At 40.0% G+C, this 16,280-nt stretch overlaps 1 protein-coding gene across 1 annotated transcript in view; it reads right to left on the reverse strand.

Moving 5' to 3' along the window:
• mrps5.L (mitochondrial ribosomal protein S5 L homeolog) overlaps positions 1–16,280 on the reverse strand; it is a 70,257-nt gene that overhangs the window by 50,775 nt on the left and 3,202 nt on the right. The window contains exons 2-3 of the mRNA XM_018262915.2: positions 13,202–13,339; positions 12–137 (exon numbers count right to left, since the gene is read on the reverse strand). Coding sequence (XP_018118404.1) covers positions 12–137; positions 13,202–13,339 — 264 coding nt within the window. The remainder of the gene's footprint in view (positions 1–11; positions 138–13,201; positions 13,340–16,280) is intronic.

Consider the following 16,280-nt stretch of genomic DNA (forward strand, 5'->3'; position numbering starts at 1 on the left):
CTGTAAAGTACCTTCTCCAAGCATCTGTCCGCGGTTGAGATCTTTCTTAAGCTTTTTCTTTGTTCTTTTGCCTCTTCCTTTTCGTGCACCTGTCCCACTTTCTGCCAAGACTCCTCTCCATAGTTCATTGGCAGTCACTGCAACAAGAGAAAGTGAGACTTTAAATTCAAGGAGCGCTGAGCACAGCAAAGAACAAAATGCAAAGGTATATTTCAGTTCATAGAATAAAAATGAATCCTCCACAGGATTTAAAGATAAAGCATGCCTGCCCACCTTTCCTGTAGTTGAAGATCTGTGCATTTAAAAAAAAGCAGATTCAACTTATTAACCAGTGACTCTTCTACCCCCCCCCCAATCCAATAAATATGCCTAGCCAGCAACTGCTTTCAGCTCAAAATGGTATTACGTATGGGAATTTACACAGACATACAAAAGTCCATAAAAATATTTAGGGAAAAAAAACCTCTGCACTGAATTTAACAGTAATTTCTTTCAACATTCATGTCATCATTATTCAAATACTTGATCATTTCCTCTGTCTCTATGGCTTCTGTTCTGCCTTCTAAAACCTTTGTTCATTGCAATGAGGGCGTTTTATCCTCCAGCCACAGTCAGCTATAGAAGTTTATGATGTAAAATAAGAGAATTCATAACAATATGGTTGAACGTGTTTAAGAGTGTACAAAAAGACATGTACTGTAATACATCCATGGCAATTATATTAATGTTAGAGACACATTTATCAAGGGTCGAATTTCAAATTCATGTGAGGTTTTTTAAACTCCCATGAATTCAAAAATCAAATTGATATTTATTAGTAAAATACAATTTTTTTAAACTCGGACAAATTGAAACAACCCCAAACCTCGAATCGAATTCGATTTGAATTATAAAAACTCACGAATGTCAGGAAGGCTGCAAACATCACCAAACTGATCCCTGGGCCTCTACCATTGATAGTAATTCGGCAGGTTTTAGGTGGCAAATAGTCGAATTCGAGTTCTTAAAGGGCCAGAGTATGATAAATCTCGAAATTCAAATTAAAACTCAAATCGAGTTTGGATAATTTACAATTTGAATGAGATTTTTGAACAAAAATTTTTTGAAAATTCGAATTTTCACTTCAACCCTTAAAGGAGAACTGAAGCCCTTATTAAAAATAAAAAACCCTACCCCCTACCCTATATAGACCCCCCTCCCTCCCCCCCAGCCTAGGTGCTGCCTAGGTAAATGCCCCTAACTTTTTACTTACCCCTCGTGCAGATTCAGGGCATTGGAGTTTAAGGCAGCCATTTTCTTCTCTTCAGTAATCTTCAGGTCTTTTTCAGGCTCTTCAGCGATTCCCGTGACTTTCAGCGCATGCGCAGTTGTTTGGGCCTTGCAGACTGCTACAACTGCACATGCGCCAATACAGCACTTACTTCCCGAAGATTACCGAAGAGAAGAAGATGGCTGCCGTGAACTCAGATGCCCTGAATCTGCACCGAGGGTAGCAGCAAGGCTGGGGGGAGGGTAGGAGGGATGTCTATGTAGGGTAGGGGTAGGGTTTTTTTTTTTAATAAGAGGTTCAATTCTCCTTTAATAAATCTGCCCCTTGTGCTGTAGTTAAGTTTATGCAACTCCTCAATCACAAAGCCACACTTATTTCTTGAGAAGCTGGATTCTAAAAACAAATCTACTATTTCCTGAAAACAAAATCTCTAAAATCAACATCCATTTACAATAAAGCCAACCCAGTCTACATTATCTCCACCCCCATGGTACTAAAGGTGACGTATATCATGACCCCATTCTCCTGTTTTATGTACAGGAAGAATATTCCCCATTATTACAATGAAGGCATTACCCCACTCTACGTGGAAGGAGAACTAGATCCCCTGAAGTACAACAGCCCCCCTCAACTGCCCTCCATTGGCCACCTCACCTCACCTTGTCCTTCGTGCATAGTGTATAACATACTTTGAAACCTGAGCTCAAAACACAGAGCAGCGGAGTTCCCCGGTGCCATCTTCTTAACATTTGCATCCTCTTTTGCTCTGTTTGTCGCCCCATTCTTTGCCAGTCAGAATTTCATCTGACTGGCAAAGAAATGAAAACTCCTTGAAGGTTAAAGCAGACAAAGACATACTTTAATGATTTTCACAGAATCTGCAACCTGGCAATGACAGAAGGCATCAGCAGGAACATCCAAGGCCCATTCAGACCAATCGGCGGTAGAATCTATTCATTTTTAGGTGAACTTGTATTTTAGAACATTTCCATTATGATTTTTATCGGACAAAAGATTTTATATGAGCCGCATAATGTCACTTTGGAGCTCAGGTTTTACAGGAATTAATGCATCTTTCTACTTTCTGTTCTGCCATGAAATGGAAATATAGAATATATAATCAGATGTTTATCCAGTGGCTACAGGTGACTGCTGGAGTGTGTTTGTCAGGAGCTTTTTAACAACTTGTTGTAGTTTCACTAGGAGCAGTGGATAGATAGATAGATAGATAGATATTAGGGATTCACCGAATCCAGCATCGGTTCACGATTCAGCCTTTTTCAGCAGGATTCGGCCGAATCCTTCTGCCCAACGGAACCCTAATTTGCATATGCAAATTAGGGGCCGGGAGGTAAATTGTGTGACTTTTTATCACAAAACAAAGAAAAAAAAATGTTTTCCCCTTCCCACCCCTAATTTGCATATGCAAATTAGGATTCGGATTCAGTATTCGGCCGAATCTTTCGCAAAGGATTCGGGGGTTCGGCCGAATCCAAAATAGTGCTCCCACCTGTAGCAAAATACTCTGCTCTCATTGGGATGCTGCGCAGAATCTGTAATGCCAATGGTTTCTGCATCATAACTAGGTCTGTGTAGTGTTGATCTATTTATTAGGTTGGGTGGAAGGATTGGCAGCTACTAGGTTGACAGTACATGTATAGAACATGTGTAGCATACCTCCCAACATTCAGAAAACGGAAAGAGGGACAAAAATTTGGGACGTGCGTAGCCATGAACATTTTGAACGATAATTACCATATCCTTTTACAAAATTTTGCAGGTTATAAAAGTTTGAACACATTTCTGGGAGTTTTAATGCAATGTTGCATGTGTTATAACAGTTTTGCTAATGAAGGTTAATTGCCCTTTAGGGCTAGTCCACACGGGGAGATAGCGACGCGTTTGCGGTCGCGGCGACAAAGCGCCGCGACAGTCGCCGCGACCGGCGCAGGCGACAGTTTTGTATGGGCGCCTATGTAAAAACGCCTGTGCTAACCACACGAGGCGATGCGCTTTTCAACAGTCGCCTGAAAAAGCCTGGCGAGGCATTTTCAGGCGACTGTTGAAAAGCGCATCGCCTCGTGTGGTTAGCACAGGCGTTTTTACATAGGCGCCCATACAAAACTGTCGCCTGCGCCAGTCGCGGCGACTGTCGCGGCGCTTTGTCGCCGCGACCGCAAACGCGTCGCTATCTCCCCGTGTGGACTAGCCCTTAAGCTGATCAGTTCTCCCAAGATATCTGCTTATCTTAAATAGTTACAATTGTTTCTTTGCTTATCTTAAATTGTTACACAAGTATCCAAGTGCAGCTGCCGGCTGTTCTGGGCTCAATGCCAAAAAGCCTCTTGTTTTAATTAAGTTTCACAAACTTTGTATCTTTTTTTCAGGTCAGTGCAGGAGATCAAAGAGAAAGGGACTTTCAGTAAGAAACCCGGGACTGTAGGCTGAGTCGTCACAATCGGGACTGTGCTGCAGAAACCGGGGCAGTTGTGAGGGAGGTATGTATATGTATAAAACTATGTATAGTAGTGATGTTTGGGCTGGGCTGGCCCGTCCCACGTAGGTCGTGCATGTTCGGGCCAACCTGAGCACTTCCTTTTCTCTTCTACCTGCTCTCCCCAGCTGCAACTTACACTGTCTGCTTTCTGCTTCCAGCTTCTGTCTTTATAGGTGCGTGCTCACCAGGTACTGGCCCTTTTCTGATGTCATCAGCAGGGCGGGCCTATAGAGGGGTGAAAGCAGGCTCAGGTTGGGCATGGGTCAAGAAAAACCCAAGCCACACATCACTCAGCACTTTACTTTGAACAACGGGACTGTATGCCCTGTGGCAGACTATGCTGGGTACAGGTATACATAGGTTATGCCCAGTTATCTAGCCAGGGTGGAGAGTACTTTACTCATAAGGAAATAAAGATTTGTAGCCTGTTGTTTTGTAAAGCTTTTCTGCTCTGCAGTCGTACTTCTTGTAGCAAAAAGGAAGAGTGGGGATGGAGGGGGGGTCTTTGGCTTTAATCAGACCAATCTACTCCCCCTCTTTAATATTTTACTGACAAACCGAGACACAAGGGTTGGGTGATGGCTCACAACAATTTACAGCTAACAATATGTATGTTTAGAAGACAGTCCCCTTCAACATTATTGATTAAACACTATTTTGAGACTGCAAGAGAGGTTCATTTATATTTGTTTGCTTTCTCTCCTGAAACAGATATAAGTTTCTTCAGCTGTGTTTTTAGGGATCTTCAACCACTCATAGTAAATCCTCATTACAGAGGACTTCATACATGGAAATGTTAAACATATCAGATATAACCACTTAGATGTCTTTTTCCTTCACCTGAGAAATGGGAAGGTAAAAAACATTAAAAAAAAGAAAATTAAAAAGCAATCTATGAAATTATTTCTAAAATAAACAACCAAAAAGCTATGATTTGAGCTTGAAAAACTAATTTAGTCTAATATCTCCAGATGCTAAATCCTTCGGTAACAGATTGTAACAGCAGGGTTTCCAAGAGACTAATGCTGTTTACACAGAAAAATGTGTTTGTGAGACAGCTATTAACAGCTTTATGTTTTCAATGTAATTTTACAGTACAGAAAAACTGACCTCGGCAGCTTAACAGCTTCGTCCACCTTATTATAAAAATTGGATGTAATTAAGATGAAACGAAAAATGGTCATTTTACAGGTAATCACTGTTGGGATTTGTGCATCCCCATACTGTGAGATTTGAGCAAATGAACAGGTGCATTTTTTTCCTTTCTAACTAAACACCACACTGACCTGACTGCTATTTCAAGAACAGTTAATAGGGTGACAGGCAAAATTAATTGCAGCCAATCAGCAGTTAGCTCTGACTGTGTTACAGAAATAAAAACACAAAAACAAATGTCTAATTGATTGCTACTGGTTAATGAACAAAGCCAAATGTTGCCTTAACACCCCACCATGACTATTTAAAGGGGAACTAAAACCCAGTACCAAAAAGCCATCCTTAAAGGAGAATTCAACCCTTTAATAAAAAAAAAACCCCATACTGAGAAGAGTCCCGTACTGAGAAAAGTCACTGAAGCCAATATCAGAACCCTAACTATATATAACGATGGCATGCATGACTCTGGAAAGGGGCAAAGCAGAAGAGTTGCTCAAGCTGCCACCCCTAGAAACAATCACTATGTGCCCAAATGGTTAATGTAGTTTTCTTTATATGTAAAATTGGAATTGTATATGGATGTTATTCCAGGTATATTGCACAATAACCGGACGAAGCTGATGTAACTACAAATTGCAATGTGTAATTCCTGAACAATTGAACTCACTTTTCTTTACTCTGTTTTTATTTTTTTATTTTTTTGGAAAATAAAATTTCAAAAAATATAAAAAAACAAACCCATAACCCCCACCCCACCTAGACCTCCCTCCCCCAGCCTAACTGCCCCCCGGGGAAATGCCCCATACTTTATACTTACCCCTCGGCGCAGATTCAGGCATCGGCATCTTCCAGTTCTTCGTGTCTTCTTCCGGTGCTTCTGCAATTTTCATGAGTTTCGGTGCATGAGCAGTTGTTGCAAGCCGGCAAATTGCTCCCACTGTGCATGCGCTGCCATGCCGATCTCCCAGTCAGCTTACCAAAGACCTGGAAGATGGCTGCGTGGAACTCCAATGCCTGAAACATTTCCTCAGGGGGGCAGTTAGGCTGGGAATAAAATCTGACCCTAAAATACTGAGCAGAGCAACGGTACTCCAGGGCACCATCTTCCACCACTTTGTATTCTTTTAGGCGCTTATTTGAGCAGGCACAGCCGATTCCTGAATTGGCCCAACTAGAAATAATACAAAGTGGTTGAAGATGGTGCACCGGAGCTCTGCTGCGCTGCTCTGCATTTTAGGGGCAGATTTTTTTTTAAGTGTTTTTGTTTTTTTACTAATGCACATATGGAGAGGTTGGGGCTTAAGCCAGAAAGTTAAGGGGGGGCTTTTTTGGTACGGGGGGGTTTAGTTCTCCTTTAACATGATCTAATTCCAAACACATACATTAGTTCTGTGCTGGCCGACCTGAAACCCGAGAGTCGGGCGGATTTGGGCCAACTTCCGCACCAGTTTGCTGGGTTGCAGGCAGTTCGGGTTGAGCTCTTCCTTCTGCTTTCCCGGCCCTTGACCTCTGCCCCTTAAAATATCACGTGACTTTTGTGGGAGTCAAAAAAAATTTAACCACACACTGCGTGCACAGTTCTCTTCTTTCCATAATCTACATATGCAAATTAGGGTTCAGATTCCGTCAAATCAAAGGATTCAGGATTTAACCAAATCCTAAAAAAGTGGATTCAGTACATCCCAAATATATACATTCCACCCATGTATACATCCTAGAGCTCATTCTTCTTCCTGTTAAAGGGGTGGTTCACCTTTAAGGAAACTTTTAGTATGTTATAGAATGGCCAATTCTAATCAACTTTTCAATTGGGCTGCATTACTTATTTCTTATAGCGTTTTTTTTATTATTTGCCTCTATTTGCTTCTGACTCTTTTCAGCTTTCAAATGGGGGTCACTGAGCCCATCTAAAATACAAATGTTCTGTAAGGCTTCACATTTATCGTTATTGCTACTTTTTATTACTCATCTATCAATTCAGAATCTCATTCTCTACATCATACTAAAAGTTAAAGATGAACAACCCCTTTAAAGCTGTTGTCCTTCTACCATTCAGACAAACTTTATTAGTAATGTAAGGGCTAGTTCATAGTCAAACAATTATTTAAAGGTCACATTTGGTACATTTAAACTTATATAAACTAATTATATTACTGGTGTCTGTGAGACCCCTGGAGAATTGGGTATTCCAGAGATTACATTAATGCTTATCGTGGACATTATTCACTCATTTGGTTTTGGGGAAAAAGTGCCAAACACTGAATGTTTTGCATATAATTGGTGCTATTTTATACAGTTTTTTCAAGGGACCAGAAAAGAATTGTGTAAAATCAGGGAAAATACATTAAGCATTATATATTAGTGGAGCCACAAACAAATGTAAGATGACAAATTCAAGGCATGTAAAATGTATGTTTACTGTACTTATCTTTGTGAATAAATTATATTTTTCACACTAGAGTGCTCTCTCTGCTTTTTTCCCCACATAAAACATAACAGCTGCTGGCCATATGTTATTTACTTCCTTATCATTCATGGAGAACAAATATTTTTTTTTTAAAATGCAAGATTACCCTGATAAAAGAATGTTAATTTTGGCAATAAGCAGGGTATTGAAAGGCGAACTGTTGTTTTCCTAGTCAATGCAACTTAAACAAAAAGGTCAAGTTTGTCAGTTTTTTTCTACCTCAAATAAACACAACTCAAATGTTTGCTTATTTTTGAAAAACCTGAATGTAAAAAAAACTCGATTGCATGCATTCGGGGGGGGGGGGGGCAACTCAAATAACTCGAATTTATTGAGTTATAGAAAACAAATTATTTGGTGTTTTACCTTTTCTACACCTGGATAAAGTGCAGACTCTAATCTGGCCAAATGTAACTTTTTACTAAATGTAACACACACGTATCAGGTCTGGTAGCGCAGGGGTCCCCAAACAACGGGCCATGCCAAAGCATAAAGCACTAAGTGGGCTTGCCAATTTAACCAAAATCACTACCTATTTCCCCAGGCCAATATGCTTCTTCTTCTTCTTAAAAGAAATGTGTTAGCCTTGGATCATTTACTTCAGCACGCCACCCTTTTCTTTACTTGCTTTGCATGGATTCATACTGGGCACACGTAAGCTTGGGACCCCCCCTCCCCAAGTGTTTTAGGCTTAGCTTGTCCTTAACAATTCAGAAGAGAGGGATATACATATACAGTATTCAAGTTGGAATTCATCTATTCCTTTCATTAATTTATGCAGCCTAGCGCTACAAACTTTGAGAAGGCTAATGATTTACAGCTGCTCAAACTGGAAAGTTAGTACAGTTAACTGTATTTTATTGAGGACAAAAAAGTAGATTAAGGGGGGTATTTACTAAAGCTCGACTTTATCTATTTAATTATATTAAAACAAAGTCGACCTAACCCCCATCCACAAATTGAACTCCTTTTTTTAATAATCAGCTCAAAGAAGTTCAGGAAAAAGTCTGCAGGAAAAGTCTAGACAAAATTGTACGAACATTCTAGTGAGGTGCGGGTCGTACAGTTGCCACCTGTCTGGTTTTGACCCGGACAGCCGGGGCAGGATTCCCCATGATTGACACAAGAGTCGGCCAATCGCTGCGTCATTACCCCACCCCCAAAGGCATGGCCCAGCCCCTCCACATCATGACCTGCCCCCTCTACGTCACGGTCCTGCCCCCTGCCCGGGCTCCACCAGTTGAAAAGGTGGCAACCCTAGCGGGACGGCCTGATACCCGCAGGTTAACCTGCGGTTCGGGTAGGTTTGGGCCGACCTCACACCCCCCCCTTTCCGGGTCGTGGGCAGGTGTGGGTTAAGCTCTTCTAACTGCTCTCCCTGCTACAACCTTGCAAAAGTCGGCTCCGACTTCCTGGTTGAACTTTTATAGACGCGCACCTGCTCGCCCTGCCCCTTTTGTGCAACCCAGAAGTCGGGCTCGGACGGGCATGGGTGGAGGGAGGGCGTATGGCGGGCAGCTGTGGGTCGGGAAAAGCCTGACCCGCACATATTTACAACATTCGGATCGTATGACTTTTTTTGAATTTAATATGCGAATCATTCAATTTTTTAAGTTGCTGCCTGAAAACTTTTTCAGATTATTTAGTGCAACTCGATGTCAAGAAATATCTTCAAGCTGTAAATAGGACATCTGCCATTGACTTCAACATGACCTCAACAGGTTTTAGCTGGAGTATTTTCAGATTTGGATTTTTAGCAGCTTTGGGGTAAAAAGTTTTTTTTCCTAGTTTAATTTTAAGTTTTCCCCCTAAAAAAAACTTGACCAGAAAAAAATCGAGGTTTAATAAATAGGCCCCCTAAGTAAAGCATTTTCTCCACTGGCATGGAGTGCTTCAGAGCAGATGGAGAAACATTTTGCATTACAAAGAAAAAAAAATACCATCAACAGAACATGTTTTAGATTTTGTCCCTATATAAATTATTCCGGGAAAATATTAATGTGTAACAAAGAGCTATAAAATGCATTTTTTATGAATAATAAAAGTTCCATTAGTGCAATTTTATGAAGAAGAGTGGGTCTATATAGTATAATATAAGGGAAAGCACCAGTACAATTTGTAGCGTTCATTCATGCTTTTGCCATTGCAAAACAGCAAGAGACCAGTCTGTGATGCACAGTAACAAATGCAAGATGACAGGAAAAGAAATTGAGGCCATTTAAGTCTAAAGTTGGAAATGAGCACAACAGTCATTATTGAGGGGCAGTCGGACGAAACGCAAATGAACAGCTAATTTAAATATAAACACAGGCACTAATAAACTGTGTGCAGCTCAAAATGCTGAATTTATTTACCACTAAACCCCTCCACATAACGGAGAGGAAAATGCTTTATATTTAGAATACAACTTCCAAAATCCACTTACACTGGCATGTACCCTTACAAACATGATAGCTTACCCTCTTATTACTAGGTCATGCCCCCTTCTAGCTGCTTTTCGGTGGCTTTTGCTCAAAAACGTGATGAATTTCAGCAATTCCAGTTTTTTACTGCCAAAAACTCAATCAATTCGAGTTTTTGTGTTCTTAGAACTTGCTGATTCAAGTTTTATCCATTTGAGTTTTTTTGTTAAATTAGAAGCCATTTGAGTTGTAGCTTCATTAGACGTTTAAAAAAAGCTCACATAGCTCTAATATTCGACCTTTGATAAATAACCCCAAGGGTCTGGATTTGATTCAGTATAACACTATGCATTTGGGCAACGCAAAAGCTGCAAAAAGAGCTTGGATCCCCAACTGCTATTCAGTATGAGGCAGATTTATCAAAGGTTGAGGTGAACATTCGAATTCAAAAAATTCTAATTTCGAGCTATTTTCTGTGTACTTGACTTGGGAATGGTGAAAATTTGATTCCAATTTGAAAAAAAAAATCTAAAATTGAAATATCGAAATTTATCATGTACGGTCTCTTTAAAGGGATACTGTCATGGAAAAACATGTTTTTTCCAAAACACAACATAATAGTTAATAGTGCTGCTCCAGCAGAATTCTGCACTGAAATCCATTTCTCAAAAAAGCAAACAGATTTTTTTTTAGATTCAATTTTGAAATCTGACATGGGGCTAGACATTTTGCCCCAGTGATGTGATTTGTGCCTGCACTTTAGGATGGAATTACTTTCTGGCAGGCTGTTATTTCTCCTACTTAATGTAACAATCAGTCTCAATGGGACTTGGCTTTTACTATTGAGTGCTGTTTTTAGATCTTCCGGGGAGCTGTTATCTTGGTTTAGGGAGCTGATCTTGTTACCTTCCCATTGTTCTGTTGTTAGGCTGCTGGGGGGGGGGGAGGGAGGGGGTGATATCACTCCAACTTGCAGTATGGCAGTAAAGAGTGATTGAAGTTTATCAGAGCACAAGTCACATGATTGGAGGCAGCTGGGAAATTGACAATATGTCTAGCCCCATGTCAGATTTCAAAATTGAATACAACAAAATCGGTTGGCTCTTTTGAAAAATGGATTTCAGTGCAGAATTCTGCTGGAGTAGCACTATTAACTAAAAACATGTTTTCCCATGACAGTATCCCTTTAAAAATTCAACTTTAATCATTCGGCATAAAAACCTGCCGAATTTCTGTTTTAGCCTATGGGGGACCTCCTAGAACCTATTTGGAGTCAATTGGTGGAAAAACTTTGATTTGAATTTGATCAAATGCAATATTACTTCGATTCATACGATTCGATTCGGCCGAATACGGACCTATTTGATCAAAAACAGACCTATTCGGCTGAAAAAAAAAAACTGGCTTCATTTCTGATGGTCTTTTTTAATTCAAATTTCGACGTTTTTCAAATTCGAAATTCGACCCTTGATAAATATGCCACTGTGTGACCTGTTATGCAGAATGCTTGGGAACTGGGGTTTTCCGGATAATAGATATTTCTGTAATTTGGATCCTCATACTTTAGGGGGCACATTTGTCAAGGGTCGAACATCGAGGGTTAATAAACCCTCGAATTTGACCCTCGAATTTAAATCTTTCAAATTCGAATATCGAATTCGAAGGATTTATCGCAAATCCTTCGATTGATCAAAGTAAAAATCGCTCGATCGAACGATAAAATCCTTTGAATCAAAGATTTGAACAATTTTAAGCGATCGATCGAAGGATTGTTCTTCGATCAAAAAAAGGTTAGAAAAGTGCTGGGGAAGGTCCCCATAGGCTAACATTGTACCTTGGTAGGTTTAAACTGCCAAAGTATGTAGTCGAAGTATTTTTTAAAGAGACAGTACTCGACTATCGAATGGTCTAAGTCGAACGATTTTTACTTCGAATCGGTCGAATCTAAGTCAAAGTCGAAGGTCGTATTAGCCTATTCGATGGTCGAAGTACCCAAAAAAAGTTTTTTTCATTCGAATCCTTCACTCGAGCTTAGTAAATGTGCCCCTACTAGAAAATGTATATTATATTAAATAACCCCTATAGGATGGTTCTGCTTCCAGTAAGGATTAATTATATGTTAGTTTGGATGACGTTTATGGTACTGTTTTATTATTACAGAAAAAATGAAATCATTTTTTAATATTTGGATTATTTGGTTAAAATTGAGTCCATGGGAGACAGCCTTTCTGTAATTCGGAGCTTTATGGATAACGGGTTTGCGGATAATGGATCCCATACCTGTATTACATGGATACCTTTCTGGTTAACATCCCTGCCATGTGTATGACCATTTAGAGATCAGCTATTGCCAGTGTTACACCAACTGCTACCCTGTTCATAAGCAGAATCTCCAATACTGAGTTTATTTAGAGAACATGAAGCAAAAGACAAAAACCGCCAGGTCAAACTAGAAACCCAAAATATATAAAAATATTTTAATATATACTTATATATTCATATATATATATAAATAATAGGTTTGCCACTGCCCAGTTTTGACCAGGACAGCCTGGTAGTGTCCTGCAGCGGGTCAAAAACCTGCGGGTTGAAGTTCCAGGTATAGACGTGGGTCAGCGGTTCTTTCGCAAAAGCGATTTTTACTTCTTTTTTCTGATCACGTCTACTTCCGATGATGTCGCTTCCGGTTTACAATGACAGCACTTCCTGTTTTATTCCTCTTTTTCTGATCACGCCTACTTCTGAAGATGTCACTACCGGTTTACAATGACAACACTTCCGGATCCGGGTTGCGGATAAGGTACTTGCGGTCAGGTCGGGTAGCGGGTCCAAGCTGGTAAGAATGCGGGTTGCAGGTCCGGATTGCGGATTGCAGGTTGCGAGTATGGGTTACAAAAAATGGACCCATGCAGGACTCTACAGCCTGGTTTTTTGAAGGGCTGCCTGGGTCAAACCTGCCTGCCCGGTTTTCCAAATTAGGAAAACTAGGCAGGATTTCCTATGATCACCAATCGCTGCGACATAGCCCCGCCCCTGATGTCACTGCCCCACCCTGTCGTGTCATGGCCCCGCCCCATCACGTCACAGCCCTGCCCATATTGCACCAGGTGAAAAGGTGGCAACCCTACAAATAATTCTAATTAGCAAGGTTGACAAATATTTTAAAAATATCTCTAAAAAAAAAAACAACAAGATGTCAGGAAAGTAAATGTTATTATGTTTGCTTCCTTATGTTTTCCACAGAACAGGAAGATGTTTCAGGTCTCCTGTTGAAGAGCTATTAACAACGTAAAGGAAAAGGAAGGCAAATGCCAATCAGTCAGTCACAGCAGAGCATGGATTTCAAAATATCTTTAGAGAAAAGTAAATCAGAGCATTCATTTAACATTCAAATACAGAGCGGTACTTACACTTGTTAAAGAAGCTGCTCTGCCTGTTTTGTTGAATGGTAACACTGTGAAGAACAGACACACACGGGTGCACTTGAAGTATGTTGGCCAAGTGACTGTTCTGCCAGCTGCTTCGTACTGTTGGCACAGAGATTCCTCCTGTGAAGATGTATAGAAAAAACCCAGTCAAGCTTTACACTCAATGCATTTTCTTACACCACTTATTCTGCAGTCGCTATGAAGGAAGCATTTTTTTTTTTAACACAATAAAGTGCACTTTAAAAATCGGAACCAGAGGCTGTAAGAATAAATTACGACTGAAGCCGTGTACTACAGCACAAAATATAGGTGGGTATAACACTACTTGAAAACGCAATGCTGTACATGGAAACAATGTGTGGATCATTATCTTCCTTATTTTATTATTACCAGGAAGACAATAAAAAGAAAACTTAAAAAGTTTCTCTCTTTCCAACAAGCACCTTCAAATAAACTATTTTATGGCAACAAATGTTCTGTTTTATACGAGAAAGATTTTAATTGTATAGTTCTGTAGAGAGCCATTAGCAGCATGGTTAATGCTCTTGGTTAAGTACTAAAACTTGGGGGGCACAAGAAGTTTTCTCCTCTTGCGTTCTGCTCCCTTACATTCCATTTTGCACAGACTGGAACTGCATTAGCAGTGGATTTTGTCACGACAATGCATATGTTTTGAGTTTCCACTCTGAAAGGGAGTGGATAGGATTTTCTCCTTGTCCGTTTATAAGCAGGCAGAGAATACATCAGTGAGCCTCAAGCCCCAAACCACTGTATTCTAAACAGCTCATTGGCTATGTAAATACAGTATATGTCCTATTTCAGTTTGAACATCTGCCCCCATGGCTACAGTTAGGGGCAGATTTATAAAAGGAACAGTTCAGTGTAAAAATAAAAACTGGGTAAATAGATAGGCTGTGCAAAATAAAAAATGTTTCTAATATAGTTTGTCAGCCAAAAATGTAATATATAAAGGCTAGAGTGAGTGACTGGCTGTGTAACATACTACACTACTTCCTGCTTTTCAGCTCTCTAACTCTGAGTTAGTCAGCGACTTAAAGGGTGGCCACATGGGACATAACTGTTCAGTGAGTTTGCAATTGATCCTCAGCATTCAGCTCAGATTCAAAAGGAACAGTTATGCCCCATTTGGGCCCCCCTCAAATCACTGATTGGTAATTGACTGGTAACCAATCAGTGGAAACCAAGAAAGCTAAAAACTAGTATTCTGGCGAAAATGGACTGGTTAGAAATCCAGTCACTCCAGCCTTTATACATAAAATTTTTGGATAACTATACTTTTTTTTTTTATTTTGCACAGCCTATCTATTTACCCAGTTTTTATTTTGTACTGAACTCGAGTATCTATCTTTGATAGATAACCCCCCTAATGTTACACATTGCATTTTCTCTAGTGCAGAAAAGCAATTGTGCAAGCAGTTGTGCACCTGTGACAATAAATCAGCTCTTTGAGGTGTCAGTATATTTTTTAAAGCGACTATCGTGCAATATTAGCACAAGTATATTGTTGGTGATTTCAGGCGCTTTGGTGTTTTCATGTTTTGGACTGCTTAAAACATACCACAGGTGCCATTACATATATTAACTATTCATAAAAATAAAACAGCTTTTTTCCAGGATTAAATTGTGTGGTTTTACGAGATTTACAAAGCAATGAAAATTGGGTTTTTTTTGGCACAAACAAATGCTTTTTATATTAGCAACTGCATCCTTTTAAACATAGGTGAAAGTATACATTTTACTTATAAATTACCTTTGGCCTGAATACACAATAAATGTTTCTTATAGTATCAGACCTAGAAATTAGTCCACCACCCAAAGTCACACCTCCTTTATAATTCTCAAATAAGTTCATCCAGAACCATTTTATTTATGGGAAAATCCCCAGCTAATAACCACAGTGTATCACAAACAAAGCTATAATTTTACTTTACTTTTTACTACGGGAAAATTTAAAATTCTGTTTTGCTTCAATGATGCTGGAAACCTGCCAGGGGGTACATTATGCAGATTGTGTGAAGTCTTATACAGTTGATAAGTGGGCCTAAGAAGGCTGTTATATGGCACAGCAAGTCAGACTGACAGCAGTCTCAACGGATCTGATAAATTCCATAAATTATTTTTAAAGCTACAGCATCACAATAACAATGTTAATTAACACTGCAATGTTACTTGAAATATTATTTACAGAACTGTGCATTTGGAAAGGTTGTTAACCAACACAGAAAGGAACACAGGGCCCCAATTCACCCAAATATGATTCTGGTCAGGCTGCTAATCAACTACAGCAGCTATAACTTTGGGCCACAGTAACCAACCAATAAACAGTCACAAAGTGAGTAACATAGTGACAGGATCAAAACCACTACTCGACCTGCAAGTACCTTATCCGCAACCCGGACCTGCTGACCATCAAGAATCAGGAAGTGCCGTCATTGTAAACCGGAAGTGACATCATTGGAAGTAGGCGTGATCAGAAAAAAGGAGTAAAATCGCTATTGAGAAGACCCACGGCCTGACCAGCAGAACCGCCAACCCGCGTCTATACCCGCACCCGGAACTTATACCTGCAACCCGCAGGTTTTTGCGGGTAACCCTCGGGTACCCGACCAGCTGCAGGACAATAATTAAAGCTTTCAGTTAGTGTACATCAAAATCTGTGGGGCTGATTTATAGGGGCTGTAATCCAAATAGAATATAAAATTCTAAGCAACGCTCCAGTAAACATTCATGACAAAAAGCCAAAGGTTTTAGAGAAATTTGTAAACTTAACTGCTATTGAAGCAGTATCTTGTCTGTCCCTTGCTACTTTCTGCACTGCTGCTTCTGGCTATTGCCGCAATACATACATTTGCCAGACGATTAACAGACCTGTGAAGAACCATCAATATTTATTGAGACAAAAATGTACAAGGCATTGTGGGAAATGAGTCTTGGGTGGAGGAGAGCTGACTTCTACAACATTGTTTCAAGAATCAGAACTAGCAGACATTCAAGAGCAACACAGTAGCAAATGACTTGGAACCCATTTAAGCTTTTTGAA

This window comes from Xenopus laevis, chromosome 5L (genome assembly GCF_017654675.1).
Source record: "Xenopus laevis strain J_2021 chromosome 5L, Xenopus_laevis_v10.1, whole genome shotgun sequence".
In the NCBI taxonomy this organism is placed as follows: Eukaryota; Metazoa; Chordata; class Amphibia; order Anura; family Pipidae; genus Xenopus; species Xenopus laevis.